Source organism: Lemur catta, chromosome 7 (genome assembly GCF_020740605.2).
Source record: "Lemur catta isolate mLemCat1 chromosome 7, mLemCat1.pri, whole genome shotgun sequence".
NCBI classification, from domain to species: domain Eukaryota; kingdom Metazoa; phylum Chordata; class Mammalia; order Primates; family Lemuridae; genus Lemur; species Lemur catta.
The window spans coordinates 74182527-74199442 of record NC_059134.1 but is presented as its reverse complement, the minus strand read 5'-3'; the positions used below and the strand labels follow the sequence as shown (position 1 = coordinate 74199442).

Genomic DNA, 16916 nt, shown 5'->3' with positions numbered 1-16916 from the left:
CCCCCCGAGGACAGAGCCTTCTCACCCTCTCTGGTCCCTCCCTGCCTCCCAGGGTGTTGGAGAATTCTCAACCAGGGAGGGGCATTCGCTCATCTCCTGGGGCCCCTCTAATTCAGTGCACCGCTGCAGAACCAAACACCCCTCAGGGTTTCACACTCTCTCCAGGGAGAGATAATTACACCCCTGGAACATGCTGGCTCCTTAACTCTTTGAGACCCCTGGTGCCCCATCAGCATGAGCTGAAGCAGTAATTAATTATCCTTGGGGAGCCAGAAGAGATCTTAGCAGCCCACCAAAAAGGTGACATTTCCAGGACTTAACTCTCTCCCTGCATCTAAGCCATTGTCTGAGAATTGCAGTGAGCTCCTTGAAGAAAGAAAACTGCCCAGACAAGCCTCTCACAGGTCCACCTCTGGATTGTCTAGGGCCCCAGTAGTGCCACACGGCACGGGGCACGGTCCCCACACAGAGAATGAGATCCTAACAGTAAGCAACAGCCACGGGGAAGTCCCTCGATCACTGAAAACTACGAAATACCTGAACCCTCTGTGGAACCAGGCTGGGTGGAAATGAAGAGTTAAATAAAAATCTTAAACATTCTCTCTCTGCAAAATGCTGTCCTAGAAATATGGATTAAATGAGATAAAAATGAAAGCTCTTTGTAAACTCAAAAGTACTATACAAATGTTAGCCATTAATAAAAGGATCACTTGGGTAGAGAGTAAACGTTTATTCCACGTGCCTCTGCACCCACCCACCACTCTCCAACTCGTCAAACCACTGCGGAAAAAACTGCAGGTCCGCATGCTAACTAAGCAGAAGGCCCCGAAAGCACATTTGACCTAATAATCAGAAAAGTGCTTCGTAAGGAAAAGGCTCCTCTGAAGCCAGTGCTCTTATTAAGCCTTGGTTTCGACAGGGCCCTCTGCTAGGAATGTCATCCTGCGGCAGACTGTGCCCACACCTGCTCCAGGGGCGAGGTTTGCCTAATGAATCCTAACGAATCCACTACTCGTAGCTAAAAGGTGTAACAGGGACAGACCTTACTTATTCAGGCTGGAGCTGGAGAGGGCCCAGGGAAGAGGAAGGAGAGGAGAGGGCAGGGGGAAGGGGGGCTTTTAAAGCAATCCCTCTGGTGAGAGACCCGCCAGCCCTAATCCTGCAGTGTCCTACTTGAGCCTGTCTCGGTTCCCCTGCAAAGGGGGACCTGGGTTCCTCCACTCTCCATCCTGTTCCAGAAGGCCACCTTCCCAGGGAAGCATAAATTAGGAGGTTGTGAGGTGTGCCTGGAACCTGCCCTGCAACAGCAGGGTGACAACTGTCCTGTACCTTGATCCGCCACATTCTCAATGTTGACTTTGCGTTCATTGGCCATGAAGCCGATGACGGAGAAGATGACGAAGCCAGCAAAAATGCTCGTGGCACTGTTGGTGCAGGTTACAATCAGAGTGTCCCTGGAAGGAAGAGACCAGAGTTCCCCATTAGGTGTGCTTTGTGAGTGGGAAGGGACAAGGGGAAGGACACACAAATATGTTCCCATGTGTTTGTGTGCACATGTGTATGTGTGTGCATGCATGTACACATCCATTTCTAAAAATGTATCCACCAAAGGACAGAAACAAGCAGTCCTGACCACAGACTCCTCTGTGAGCTCATTTAAAAACCATCAAAAGGCTCAAAAAGATTTCCCCTAACTGCCCTGATCCAGGGCCTCTGGGCCAAAGCTCTGGCTCCGCATGCTGTAGGACTGGGTCTCAACTCACCTGCTATGGCCTGAGTGTTCATGTTCCCCCCAAATTCATGTGTTAAAATTTAATCCCCAATGTACTAATCCCATAGTATTAAGAGGGGGGCCTTTGGGGAAGTCATGAGGGCTCTGTCCTCAGGAATGGGGGTAGTGCCCTCATAAAGGAGGCTGAAGGGGGCGTGTCTGCCTCCTCTGCCGTGTGAGGACACAGCAACAAGGCACCATCTCTGAAGCAGAGAGCGAGCCCCCCACAGACACTGAATTATGGGCTGAGCTGTGCCCTCCCCAGAATTCATACACTGAAGTCCTAATCCCCAGGACCTCTGAATGTAACCGTATTTGGAGACAGGGTCTTTAAAGAGCTAACTAAGTTAAAATAAGGTTATTAGATTGAGTCCTAGTCCAAGACGGCTGGTGCCTTTATAAGAAGAGGAGATGAGAACACGGCCACACACAGAGGGAGACCACGTGAAGACAAAGAGAGAAGACGGCCATCTACAAGCCCAGGAGAGGGGCCTCAGAAGAAACCATCCCTGTCAACACTTTGATCTTGGACTTCAGCATCTTTTAGTTGCTTCAAAACTGTGAAACAATACATTTCTATCGTGTAAGCCACCAAGTCTGTGGTGTTTGTTACAGTAGCTCTAGCAAACTAATACGAAGGCTCTCTCCAGTCTGGCCTCAGCTGACTGTCAGGCCCCATTTCCTTCTGGCCCCACGTGCACACACCTGCTGCTGCAATCCCATTTACCTGCCTCCCTCCACACACACCTATCACACTCATCCTGCTCCTCCGCAACGCGGGCTCTCTCTGCTGCCGGAGATGCGTGCCTCCCTCCTGCACCTGCTGAAATTCAGCCCAGCACAACTCTCATTCTGTGAGGCCATCACAAGCATCCCAGGCCACAGCTTGACTGTAATCTTTTCCTCTAATTTCAGAAATGCTTGAGGAAAGTTTGACTCTCAGTCACAGTTCTTGCAGTATCAGGTTAATGAACAGATTCTTGTGGCTGCCATGGACTAATTGTTGATCCTGGTTGCTAGGATTGCTCAATGCATAAGCTAAAATATCTGAGCTGCAGGTGCCCTAAACATGGGAGCTGGGCTGCCAGGTGCCAGGTGATCAGAGGTATTTAAGCCAAAGGACATCCCTTGTTCTAATGTGACTAGCTCTCATCACCATCCTTCACTCCCAAATGGGCAGTGTGGAGTGCTCAGGGCATTGGAAACAGAGGCGGGGTGCCTGAGGGCTCCAGGGTCCTGTTGCTAGGCATGAGGCTGTGCCCCCTTTTCCATATCCTTTCTCAAAATTGAGTGAACTTTCTTCAATAAGCCTGTTGTGTCTTTTGAGTGTGACTAACAATCTGAACCCAGAACCACACCAGTGATTTTGCACCTCTTCACCTAGATAGTAAACTATTTGAGGACAGGGACATTTTGAACCTTTCTGTGTCTCTCTTGGTTCACAAAATATCTCATACATTATTTTTAAAATAATAATGGCAGCTGCCACTTACTGAGTGCCTACTATGTATGAAATATTGCCCTGAGAAATTTGCATACATCGTCTCTTACCCCTCAAAAAATATTATAATCTGTATTTTATAGGCAAGAAAACAGAGGCTCAGGGAAGCAAAGTATCTCACCCATGTCTTGGAATTGTAGTACGTAGTAAAGTCATATCAAATGCAGGTCTGTCTGAATCCAAGGTGTTCTTTCTATTGCACTGTGTTGAAAAATCTTTGTCAAGTGACCACATGACCATATGTTATAAGTGACTACCATACAGGTGTATCCATGGACTAGGTAGCTCACATGTGACTATCACAGGACACACACAGCTGCTGCACAGCGACCCCCATCCCATGGAGAGGTCACTTCCATCCTATAAATAGCCACTGAGTCCCCACCATGTGTCAGAGGCATAAATATAATTTAGGGTCCAGGCCTCCAGAAGACAGGGCTATGCCCTAGCAGGTGGTTTCCCCCAGGCCAGAAGCAAATCGTTGGCTTTACCTGAGGTGAAGCGTGAGGAGGTGGCCTCAGGTGCTTGATAACTTAGTCCACTGTTCTGTCTCCGACCCTGGTTCTGCTAACCAGCTACCTAGGATCTTGGAAGCGCCTCCACTTACCTGTAACAGTTGTTGTGGAATTTGTTGTAAGAAGAGAGAGTGATCAAGCCGCCCCATGCAGCAGATAAAGAGAAGAAAATCTGAGTGGCAGCATCTTTCCACACCTGGGAGGCGAAAGGAGAGGAGATTCAAGGTCACTGAAGGAGACTGGCCCCAGGGGAGGGGAGGCTCACACACTTAACACCACATCATCTTCCCAGGGAAAGGCATCAGGGAGGAGATGACTTTGGACAGCAACGAAAATGAGAAACATAACTCACTTGTCCTGGAAGCCAAAGGGGCGGTAAATTACCTGGGAGATTTTAACTCCCTCTAATCAAAGGTGAGGAACTCAATAAACTACACACACATTTCATGCTTATGTTTTCTCTCATGTAAAGCTAAACAGACGGGAGAGCCCTTTCTTTAGGTCAATACGCTCTCAAAAAATAGTGCATAACAGCAAAATATATTCATGGATATAAAACAAAAACCCTTTTTAACTGACATTCCTACAGATTACAACTGCTATTAAAAATCTGAAATTTCTGTAGCCCCTATTCTTAGTAAAATGATCTCTGTGCCACCGTAGAGTGGACTTCATGGTGCCACATCCTACCTGCCATGAAGTGGAGATTTTCTGTTACGTGCAATCAAATTCAATCCTAGCTATGTGTTCTTAACATATTCTGGAAAAGTAGAGTTTCCTTTAAGGTGAGAAAATTTAGTTCTCGTTCAACAATCACCCCCTCATTGAGAGGTTTTGGGATTGGGAATTTTAGAGTAAGACGTGGCCATATAGAACATGCAAAGAGAAAGTTCAAGTGTATGCCGGCCCTGTGTGGGAGTCCAAGAAGCATTCAGATGTGTCTAAGCCCTTTAAAATAACACCGATTATGGTTTACCTGTGTGCTGTTATTTTCCAACCAGCAAGACTCCACTTCCAACACGCTATAATTAGTAACAGATAAGTGGTGTGAAGTGGCCCAAAGCTATTAAGAGGATTTCATTCTTCATTTTCAGCTTCCACTGCAACCCCAGATGTAGGACAACTATTCCAGGAATCTGAAAACCCTCGGCTGCCCACTTCTCATTAAATATTTCCCGAGTGCAGAATGTACCGAGATCATCAGGCCCTTGTAAAAGCACACACTGAGATTCCCCAGGGGAGGACGTCTGACCCCTTCCGCCAAACAGCATCGCAGAGCACGCCCCGTCCCTGAGTGCCGCTCACCCCACCCCGGGGCCTGTTGTAAATATTAATAAAATCAGAAGCCCACCGTGGCATCCGTGAGCTTCTCCCACTTCGGTGTGATGAAGTACCAGATCCCGGCTCCAGCTCCAGGCAGGGTGACCCCTCGGATGAGGAGGATCACGAGCACGACGTACGGGAAGGTGGCCGTGAAGTATACCACCTAGAAAAGCCATGGCAGAGGGGCTGGAAGAAGCAGACCTGCAGAATGTGCCCTTGCAGAAGGAGCAGCACTGGAGGCAAGAGCAGGACCTACCCCCCAGGCACCAGTGCCCAACAATGAGGACGTGAGGGCAGCTCTCCCAAACTCTGCCGGGGCTGGGAGGGCACTGGGGCCAAAGGTGAGTCAAAGAGAGCCAGAAATAAAGCCTCTGGGGAGAGGCCACGGAGCAAGTCAGCCTACAGCCAGAAGGCTGGGGGGAAGGTGTCACCCTGCCCCACCGACCAGTGCGCAGCCCCTTAAGGAACCACAGAGGCAGGGAGGGGGTTACTGCCTCTCTCCCCAAGAAATCCAGCCCCTGCCCTGGTGGAGGCCCAAAATTCCATCATTAGAGATGAATCCTTTTAGCTTACTCCTTCCACCCCTGCTTATACACACACCTAAGTGAGACAGCCAGTGAAGTGAAAGACTGTGATCTTAGAACTGGACACATTTATGTTCAAATAAAACTGCACCTCCAGCACTGAGTAGCTGTGTGACCTTAGACGAGCCATTGAGCTCTCTGAATCTCAGTTTCTGCACCTGGGGATAATACCTTTCTCACAAATAATCATGAAGATTAAGTGGCCTAAGGCATGGATAGCACCTAGCATGGTGCCTAATTTATAACAGATGGTCATTAAATGCCAAGTTCAATAAGAATTCATGGAGGGCTTCCTATGAGCTGGGCGTTGTGCCAGGCATCAGCTGCACAAAGATGAAGGGACTCCTAACCCAGAGGACCCAGAGACAATGTCTGAATCATGGGCTAAGCGGTTACACATAGGACACCTCAGAAGTCCAGGAGAGGGCTCTAGGCCCAACCTGGGAACTTACTAAAAGGTTCGTGGAGATGACACCTGAGCTGGATCTTGGAGAACAAGTGCAACCTAAAGGAGGTGTGGCAAGGTGGGAGGTGAAGGAAGCACGTGGGCAGGGCAGGTGTGTGAGAGCAGAGCACCACTCACTATCAGAACAGCATAAAGTCAAGGCCAAGTGTGGTGGGAGGGGAGGCTAGAGACCATGAGAGGAGACCACGTCAGAAGAGGCCTTGAGTGCCAACCAGAGGGTGCTCCTGGTAGCTGGTAGAGAGGGAGGGACCAGAGTCCAGAAATGTCTAGGAGGTAACATCAGCAGAACTCGGGGCTGGTCGGATGGGGATGGCTGGGAGCTCCTTTCCTCCCTTTCCTGTCCATCAAGCCTCAGGGTGAAGGAAGGGCTGGGGACCAGGGTTTGGGGGAAGAGCAGACTGTGAAAGCACAGGCTCTGCAGTCCCAGGGCCTGCATCCAAATCCTGACTCCAGCACCGATGAGCTGGGTCACCTTGGGAAGTGACTTTTCCTCTCTGAGTCTCTGAGTCTCACACCTGCAAAGCAGCAATAACAACAGTAGATTCCAACAAGGCTGTTGGAAGAGAACAATGTTACGGTCCATGCAAAGTGGCACAGGCCTGGGAGCACGGGAAACAGAAGTGCCACTTCACAGTGTGGCCTAGGACTTGCCAGTCCTCGATGTAATAACACTGACAACTCCCAGCTCTCAAGGGGGCTACATCCCCAAAAGCACATTGACAGACATTTGGACGGACGGGGTTAAGCTCCCAGCTGGCCCTCTAAAGCCCTCTCTGATCCACGGGGTGAGCACTGTTGGTTCAGAGCCGCCTCCATTCCCACCTGCAGTCCTCCATCCTGGGCAACTGAGAGGGACACAGAGCCCCCGCCACACGCTGGCTGCACAGATTCAAGTGCCTGGCAGGGGGCTCCAGCCTGGCAGGGAGTGGCAGACGCTGGGTTCAGGGGATGAGGACAGATTCAGGAGCTTGTTGGGGAGGGATGAGCTGGGAAAGGTTAGAGTTGAGATTAGATATAACTCTTGGGGTCACTTCATTTATTCAAATAAATATACTTATTTCTATACATAATTACATACATATTCAGAGCACCTAATATGTGCCAGGTACAGTCAAGCATTTGGGACATATTAGTAAACAAAATAAAGACCCCTGCCCAGAATAGTGACTTACATTCTAGCTAGGGATATAGACAACCAGCAATAATCATAATATTATTTGCGGTATATTAGAAGGTGATAGATGCATTAGAAAAAAGAAAAATTATCACCATCAAATTGGTTTCACTGGTCATCACCTAAGAGCACATTTAGGAACAACATTGATCGTCGGGCAGATGTGGGTGGGGGAGGGGAGGGGTGTATACATACATAATGAGTGCGATGTCTAGGGGATGGACACGTTTGAAGCTCTGACTCGGGGGGTGAGAGGGCAAGGGCAATATACGTAACCTAAACTTTTGTACCCCCACAATATGCTGAAATAAGAATAAAAAAAAAAGAAAAAAGAAAAATTACAGCCAGGTAAAGGGAATGGGCGTGCTGGGGAGGATGGCTGGAAAGGCCTCATTGAAACGTTGGCCAGCACTCCAAGAAAGTGAACATGAGCCAACTGAATATCTGGGAGAACATTCCAGAGGAGGGAACAGCTGGAATAATGGGCCTAAGAAGGGAAAGCAGGGAGTGTGCCTGACTCCTAGGAACAGCAAGGAGGCTGGCCCGGCCAGAGAGGGGCGCAGGCAGGAGAGGAGGTCGGCGAGGTGCGGGCAGGGAGGGGCAGACCCCACAGAGCCTACCCTGTGGGAAATGGGGGCTACGGCAGGGATTTGGGCTGAGGAGTAACACAATCTAACATTTGAACAGCATCATCCGATTGCTCCGTCATGAGTACGCCACAGGGCTCAAGGGAGAGGCAGGGGGAGCTGTGTGGAGGCCGCAGCAGCGACCAGGCGAGGGATGGGGACAGCTCCATCCAGGGTGTTGTCGGCACAGCCGGTGAGAATCGGTCAGTTACCAGATATATGTTTAAGAAGAGCCACCAGGATCTCCTGACAGACTTACTGTGGGGTGTGAGAACAAGGGAGGAGTAAGGGACGACTCCCAAGCCTGGAGCCTCAGCAACTGAAACGGTGGCGTGGACCCTAACTGAAAGGGGGAAGTCACTTCTGTCTCTGAACCAAACGACTCCAGGCCGCACTCCCTCTTTCTGGATGGAGACCCGGGCACGGGCTGCCCCCTTTTCTCTCCATGGCTCCACAACGGACCAGGATGCCCCTCCCCTGCCCCACAGGCAGGAGTCCCTCCTCCCGCCTTGTCCTGAGGGACTTGCATTGCTAGGGATTGAGGGGAGGGAGCTGCAGCCAGCTCCTTCCTATTTCTGCCAAAGGTGCTTCTCTCCTTCCCCTTAAAGTCTGAGGGGAAGTGAGACCCCTCCACACACAGCACTATGAAACCCAAGGGCCGATGACATCACAGGGATGGCCTCCTAGCTCTCAAATGGGGTGGGGGACAGGAGATGCTACAGGGGCAGACATGGCCCTAACCAGTTTGACTTCCTACCCCCACCAAGATAGCACAGAGGGGGACAACTAAGGAGTGTCCTTTCCATCCCCTGACCACCTGGGCTGGAGGGAAGTGAGGATGGCAGGAAGAGGTGAGGGAGGGGAGATGACCTAGACGGCAGTGACCTGCAGGAGAAATCTCCAAGGCTGGTCCCCGTCTAACCAGCTGAGACAACTGTTCCCATCTGACTGTGGAGACTGTTTAGACACCACCATGCCTGGAGCTCCCTCTATGGACCAGAAATACTAGTGCCATTTTGAAGAGAAGGAAACGGAAGCTCAAGTTAAACGTCTCACAAGGGATTAAGTCAAGGTCTCCCAGCCTGAGCCAAGTTCCAGACCTGAAGCTTTCCCACTCCAAAGCCATACTTTCCAGTAAAGTCATTCTATGGGCCACGCCATCAGAAATGTGTACGGCAGGGCCAGGACATGGGTAAGGCAAATGAGGCACCTCGGGTGCAGAATTTAAGGAGCTGTCCACTCTTGGGTGCACCCCTGCACTTGCACGACGAACCTGAGAGTGAGTGCCTCTCTAAATGTTGCACCCGAGGCACTGGTTCGCATTCACCCTGTAGACGGTCGAACTGAGAGGGCCAATAGTATGGCTCACAAATCTTCAGGAGGCTTTGAATGTGTGTCAGGTGTACACAGAGGCTTTATGTCCAGCTAGTTCCCTTGAGTCGTGGGGGGGGGGGGGGGCTTTAGAATGCACCTGTTTCAACATGTACTGTCAGAGGAGTTAAACTTGAACAGTAAAGAATTACACTTGGCAGGAGTGACAATGACTTGCTGATCCAAGCCTGTTGGCCTGACACCTCGAGGCATCCTCCTCACCATGGGAGCTCTGGACAGGTGGTTAGGTCCCTCCAGGCAGCACGAACTAATTAGGTTAGCTTTGCTTTGCTGCCATAACTCGCAGGCAGAGGAGCCCCTGAAGTCAGGTGGGCTGCATGTGACCTTCTGGCTGCGTGCTAGTCACCCTGCCTCTGGAATTCTAGCCGCCCAAAGGCTTCAGTCTCAGGAGAAGTAACCAGCCTACCTGTCTCCTCAGACCCTGAACAAGAGGAACTGAGCTTATCTTGCTGCAGGAGAAGGAAGACATCTCTTTTGCATAGAAATGACAACGTTCGTGTGATTTCAATCCCAAAGGAGTTTGTCATAATAAGCAGCTTCAGCAGTGCATTCACCTTGGCTCCTAAATAATGCTCCATGGTTAATGTCTGCAGGGCCCAGGGCAGGATAGTAAATTGTGATTCATTATTTTGGGTGGTATTCCTCATTTTAAAAAACTAGTCGTTGATTTCTAGTTGGAAACCTTTCTCAATGAAGCAGAGAGATAAGTGGGCAGATCTAAAAGAAAAACTTACCTGTTCAAAACTCCCTATTCCAGGATGCCTATAAAATCTGGCACCAAGGATTAAATTCTAAATCAGCGGAAAGAAAAGCACCATTCCAAAAAAGCACAGACTAATAGAGCTAAAAGTAATCTTAGAAAACATTAATTCTTGTCTTTGCTGAGGGTCACATTGAGCTGCGAGATACCTCAGGGGTGTCTGTAGGCCTCCTGGAAGCCCTGCCCACAACCGCTCCTTTTGCCTTCAGGAGTCAGCACCGTGGAGAAGACACCAAGACCAAAATCAAGAACTACAAGACTGACCCTTTTGACAGCCGCTTCCCAAACCAGAACCAGAGCAGGAACTGCTGGCAGAACTACCTAGACTTCCACCACTGCAAGAAGGCAATGACGGCTAAAGGGGGTGATATCTGTGTGTGTGAACAGTACCGGCGTGTATACAAGTCCCTCTGCCCCATATCCTGGGTCTCAGCCTGGGACGACCCACCGGGCAGAAGGCATGTTTCCTGGGAAGATCTGAACTGGCTGCACCCCACCTTCTCTGCCCTTTTCCCAGGGTAGCAAAGGGAGACCTGAGTACACAGTGATCGCCACGCTGGGACCCTGAATCATGACTTAACTACTAATAAAAACTCATTGGGAAAAAAAAAAAGAAATAAAAACGTTAATTCTAACCTTTGATTTTGCAAATGGAGAAAATGAGACTCTGATGCATCCTGTGACTTGCCCAAAGTCACACAGCAAAGGACAACAGAGACTGGGTAGGAATGCAGGGGTCCTGATTCCCATGGGGGACTATGACCCCCACTATATTACATGCAAGTGATGGCTGCACGATTCTGCATTTCCTACCTATTCCTAGCAGCCCCTCCCTGGGAGAGAACTTCACACAGTAGAAATTGTCTAGGCTTTAAAGCAAAACACCTGGATTCAAATCCCACCACTGCCACTTAAGGGTTGTGTGACTTCAGGCAATTTACTCAGCAATGATGGGCCTCAGTTTCTCTATCTATAAAGTGGGAATAAATATACTCACCTGGCAGGTTGTTGTGAAAATTGAATAAACTAATGCACGTGAAGCAGTTAGCACAGTGCCTGGTACATAAAGTGTTCAACAAAGCTCCCCTTCTCTTCCCATTTCCCCATCAAAGCCACGGTTCTCAAGATGTCAAAGTGGCATGATACCCAGTCAATATGCCAGTCATTCATAAGAATAAAATTGAAAGGAGCTAAGGTGAATTAAGAGCTGACCATATGATAGGTATGTCTCATGGAATCCTTACAGCATCCTATGGGCTATGTACTATTATCCCTAATTTACAAAGTAGGAAATGGGTTCCAAAGGTTCCATAGATGCATCCAGAGTTACACAAGCAGAAAATGATAAAGCCAGGATTTCAGATTGGTCTGACTCGAGAGCCACCAGGCCATCCTTCCTCATGCCACCAAGAAGGACACGTTCTCACCCTCTTTATCTATCATCTCTTCTCCTGCCAGTCACACCTTCCAGCCTGTCCCACTAGATACCTGTCTGGTCACTTAGATTATGACTGAGGTCACCTTGTCTCCATCCCTAGCCACACGTGACAGTCCTACCAGTGGGATTTTGGCTGAGCAAATACCTGGCTAGTCCTGTTGAGCAATTGCTTGGCTGGGCCCTTTGGAGGTGCTGAAACTCCCACCCAAGCTCAGTTCCAAGCCACAGAAAGCAAGGAGTCCAGGGAACCTCAGGCCACACTGGGCATGGCGATAAGGATCATGTTAATATTTCCTCATCTCCCCGCAGCTTTAGAAATACAATCAATCCAGCCTCATAGTACTCACTCAGAGTCATCAGGGTCCTCGGGGTCACTTCATCCCAGCTCTCATTTTACAGAGGGGGAAACTGAGGTCAGAGCATAAAAGTGGCCCCCCCAACTCACCCAGCAAGTGTTCAAACAGAACAACGTTAGAACTAGAGGGCCGTAGACATCACCCAGTCCAATCACCTTCACCTTAGAAAGGAGGAAACTGAGGACACCTGAAATAACTAAAAGAAGATAATTTGCTTTTTATTTATGGGTGAACCAAAACCAAATTAAAGATAAGAGCAGATTGGAAGCTCAGCCAAGTTTCATGGCCCAAGGGGAGCTGTTCCTACACAGCAAACACCCTGGCAAGTCCCTGAGGACAGGAACCCGGGGCTCCTCACTCTCAGTCTGGTTCTCTCTAGCTGGCTTCATTCTCCCACAGCATGTGATTTAAGGTGTACCACCTGCGTCAGGTAACCCTGATACACCTGCCAGAGTCCACCACTCAAGTGCCTGTGGGACTATTAAATAGATTACCCAGAAAGCACCAGTAATAGCTGTCATCAAAAGGCACCCATGAGCATGTCCATGGGCCCAGAGAGAAGACAGATCAGTCTAGCGGCTGATGGGCGCCAGGTCTGGGTGCCTGGTGGGGGTGTGACAAGCCTGAGCATGGAAGGTGGCATGGACCACTCTCCGCATAAGGCCTGATCCTTCTGAGGTTGGTTCGTTGTAATGTAACCACAGTAAGCCCTGGCCTGGGCAACTAGCCCAAATCTCAACCCCACAACATACGGTCTCAAAGTCCACCAGTACATCCTCATTCCTTGGTTCTTAAAGACATTTTCATTTTCACCCTGAAACATGAAAATGCCTCTTGGGTTGATGAAATAGTACTGGCTGTCATCGGGGTGACTGGATAACCCTTCAGCAGGGCTTTCCTAAGGCAGCAGGAAGATGGGGAAATGCTACCGTGACTCTTACAACAATGCCCAGTGTGGCCTGAGGTTCCCTGGACGCTTCACCTGTGGCTCGGAACTGAGCTTGGGTGGGAGTTTCACCATCTCCAAAGGGCCCAGCCAAGTATTTGCTCAGCCAAAATCCCACGGGCAGGACTGTCCTTCTTTAGTGTTGGCAGCACGTTGGGTGGAAGAGTGTCGGGATGGGGGTGGAAAGAAAAACGAGAACACCAAGAACACAGTGGCCAGGAGCAAGGAGAAGGAATCTACTCCACCACGTTGAGGTTTATCCAGCTTCTTAGCAGAAGCAATAACTGACCTGGCAGGCAGACCAAGAGGCAAAAAGCCAACAGCACGAATTCTAGAGTTTAGGGAGAGTGACTGAATGACATCATGGAGGTTCCTTCTGCTGAATGAGTGACAGCCCCCGAGAGGAAAGCAAGGAAACTAATCACTGTACCCTCACCATCCCTTGGGAGCCCTGTATACATTTATTTCATTCAACCCTTAAGACAGCCCTGCAAGAAAGCTGTTATTATCCCATTTTACAGATGGCGGTGAAGTCACTGGCCCACATCCCCCCCACTGCTCCCAGGGCAGTCAGAGTTAGGACCCACGGCTCCTGACTCTCTTCCCAGTGCTCTGCCTACTCCATGATGCAACCACACCTCAGCACCCCTGAGCTTTCTTTTACTTAGATAAATCCAGTTCTTACTTTTCCTGAAGTCTTGATTCCTTTAGCCAAGGACGCGTACACAATTACCCAAGCCAGGAAGAGGCAGAAGGCTAGTGGCCACCTGATCTCGCCTGGATATTCAATCCCTGCAGAAATCTTCAGCACAAAGTATCTGAGAATCAGAAAGAGAGGGGAAGGAAGGGAGGAGAGAGGGAAAGGAGAGAGGAAGATGACAGCCTGCAGGTTTGAATCCCCCAGCAGAACCAGGAGGCTTGAACAAATCCCCAGCAACACCCCCGCTCCCCATCAGGGACCCGATCAGATTAGGCCATGGGGGATTTCCTGGTCGAGCTCTCGCCCACAGCTGTCTGCAGAGACACCACCTGGATTTTTATTATGTGCTGGGAGGCCACTCATGGCCCCAGGCAAGCTTCTGCACAAGACTGCCAGCTTCATTGTCACCTAGAGCTGCCCCAGGAGAAATGCAACAGAAACTCTAAACTGTCAAGGATAATTTTTGTGTGTTTTCTGTATTGCTCTATTCTTTTACAAAAATGTATTCTGAAAGTATTTGTATGATTGTAAATTTAAAAAATTAGGACATAGTGGAAACTGCATATGCTAAATGACTAAAAATGCAGCTCTGGATTTTATTTCAAGTTGTGTTGGGCACATCCTGAGGCCGAGGCTAGCTAAAATGCAAAAGTAGGGCCACCTACACCTTGTTCAAGGAATGCCTGCCAAGATAGGTGAGCAGCTGCAAACGGAATCATCTGCAGCCGCTGTCGGCAACTTGTATAGATGATGAGGAGTCATAGAGCCTGGCCGGATGGCTAACAGGGCAGCCTCGTCCCTGGGGACAGGAGGCAGCTTCAGGGACAGTGCCTGGGAACAGGTTCAGACAATCCCTTTAACTCTGCAACCATCTAGCCATGCATCCTGTATGAAACTGCTGTAGTTGCAGGTTGGCATTTTTCTGTGACCTGAACAAAGAGTGAGACAGAATCCAGACTCCAAAGGATGGCAGAAATGACACCCCAGAAAGTCCTGACCTGTAAAGGTAAATGGAGGCAACGGCCCCACTCCTGGTCTAGCCGGTGACCTTGAGAGACTGTCTGGCAAGACACAACCATGCTTTTCAGACCAAGGATGGCCGAGCTGTCTCTCTGCGGACAGAGCCTCCTTCAGTCCCAAACCCTGGCACAACTTGGCCTCAGAGTTGAGTAGGACTGACCAAGCTGGGACTGACCTTGGCTCTAAGGCAAAACTTGGCTCCAAGGCAAAAAACATGGGGACCATATTTCCCAAGCAATGAAATGGACCTTCCCCATGTCCCACCCCCCAAATGGGTAAACCACTTAGTCAACAATTCCACAATACCCTGGCCATCTCCACTGTTCCATGCTTCAATGAGGGACCTCAGACAAGTCCCAAGAAACTCCTGATGACGTTTCTTCTTAGAAATTAAGAATGGCCCCAGAGCATTAGTAAAGACCACCAAAAGCAGGTTTGCAAATCATTTTCCAGTATACCTAACTGCACAAATTCTGTGATCAGATTTCATCCTTGAAGTCCCATGTAGATGGAAAAAAAGTCTTCTGGTTAACTGAGGTCTGCTTAGATCACCTTGGGTCAAGCTTTTGAAATGTTTTTCATTGGCATCTTGAATCACAGTGGCGCTGGTTCTGTTCCTGCCTGCTAACTCTCCTTTCTGGGCCCACAAGGCACAACAATCTGCTCTTGGTAGCCAACCCAGGAAAAAAATCTTCCTCCCTGATCCCATCCCTCGGGCCACCCACACTTCTGCAAATGGAATGTTTATTAATTCACTGGATTTCTTTTAGAAAGAAGAAAAAGCCATCTTACTTGAAATACTCTTCACTTCCACTGACAAACGTCTTATTGGCCTGGCTGGTGAAATTAACCATTGTCAAGTTGGGATAGGCAGTCATGCAGAAAGTTGAGTTCTTGATCTGTATTTTGGGATGGTCACTGATAACACAGGAATCTGTTTAGGAGAGGATAGTACAGAAACAGTGAAATCTGTGCAGAAAATATACACGGGTCTCTCTCTGCCAGTTTAAAAACAAAAAGCAAAAAATGTTGGAGAGTAACTTTGGGAAAGTATCAACTGATTAACAATAATTTATTACATATTTCCAAACAGCAAGAAGAAAGAATTGTAATGTTCCCAACACAAAGAAAGGATAAATATGTGAGATGATGGATGTCCCAATTATCCTGATTTGATCATTACACATTATATACAGGTATCAAAATATCACATGTACCAAAAAAATGCATACAACTGTAATATATCAATTTTAAAAAATATAAAAAATATTAACTGAGCAAAGCCAGATGTAGAAGAGCCACAGAATCATGTTTCCTTCAACAGAACCCCCAGTCCCCATAGCAGCACCTTGTACAGACAACAAAGGCTCAGATTTATGGAGCACTGTCTACATGGCGGGTAGCTCTTCAAATGTATTATCTTATTTAATCCTCATATCAGCCTACGCATGAGGTATTATTACCTCCATTTTTAAAATAAAGAAACAGGCTTAACGAGGTTAAGTAATTCTACTGAAGTCAGGCAGCTAACGAGAAAGAGAATCAGGATTCAAACCCATATCTTTACAACTCTACAGAAAACAAATGAATTGCAGAAATGAGTTTAGAGAATTTAATTAGAGAAACAAAGCTCTTGCAGGGTTACTGCTACAGAAGACTTACGAGTAAGTTCACCTTGGACCCACGGCCGGCACCATGGCCGACATACGGTAAGTAACATACATGTGCCACGTGCCTTCCATTCTCATGTGGGTTAGCGGAGGCAGCAGCCACACTGTGTGCTGGTGAGCCTACGACAGGACTCAACACTGTGGTACTCAACTGGGGACAAATTTTCTCCCCAGGAGACATTCAGCGATGTGTGGAGACATTTTCAGTTATCGCATCTAGGGGACCAAAATGTCAACAGTACCAAGGTTGAGAAGGCCTGACCTAGGCTAGGATGGGGAAAGGGAATTAACCTCTTGAGTCTTAGCACGTCAGGTGCTGTGTTAGACACTTTAATAATTATCATCTCATGAAATCCTCATAAAACCCAGGAGGTACATATTATTATCTGCATTTTATTTTATTTTGAGACAGAGTCTCACTCTGTTGCCTGAGCTAGAGTGAGTGCTGTGGCATCAGCCTAGCTCAAAGCAACCTCAAACTCCTGGGCTCAAGCGATCCTTCTGCCTTCCCGAGTAGCTGGGACTACAGGCATGTGCCACCATGCCCGGCTAATTTTTCTATATATATTTTTAGCTGTCCATATAATTTCTTTCTATTTTTGGTAGAGACGGGGTCTCACTCTTGCTCAGGCTGGTCTGGAACTCCTGAGCTCAAACAATCCGCCCGCCTCAGC

The 16916-nt window shown here is 48.7% G+C and overlaps 1 protein-coding gene and 1 pseudogene across 1 annotated transcript in view; one reads left to right on the top strand and one right to left on the bottom strand.

Moving 5' to 3' along the window:
- Nucleotides 1–16916, bottom strand: part of SLC6A5 (solute carrier family 6 member 5) — a 51298-nt gene that overhangs the window by 21370 nt on the left and 13012 nt on the right. The window contains exons 6-10 of the mRNA XM_045556570.1: nt 15365–15506; nt 13538–13670; nt 5139–5273; nt 3880–3983; nt 1330–1454 (exon numbers count right to left, since the gene is read on the bottom strand). Coding sequence (XP_045412526.1) covers nt 1330–1454; nt 3880–3983; nt 5139–5273; nt 13538–13670; nt 15365–15506 — 639 coding nt within the window. The remainder of the gene's footprint in view (nt 1–1329; nt 1455–3879; nt 3984–5138; nt 5274–13537; nt 13671–15364; nt 15507–16916) is intronic.
- LOC123641126 lies at nt 8042–10593 on the top strand (annotated as a pseudogene).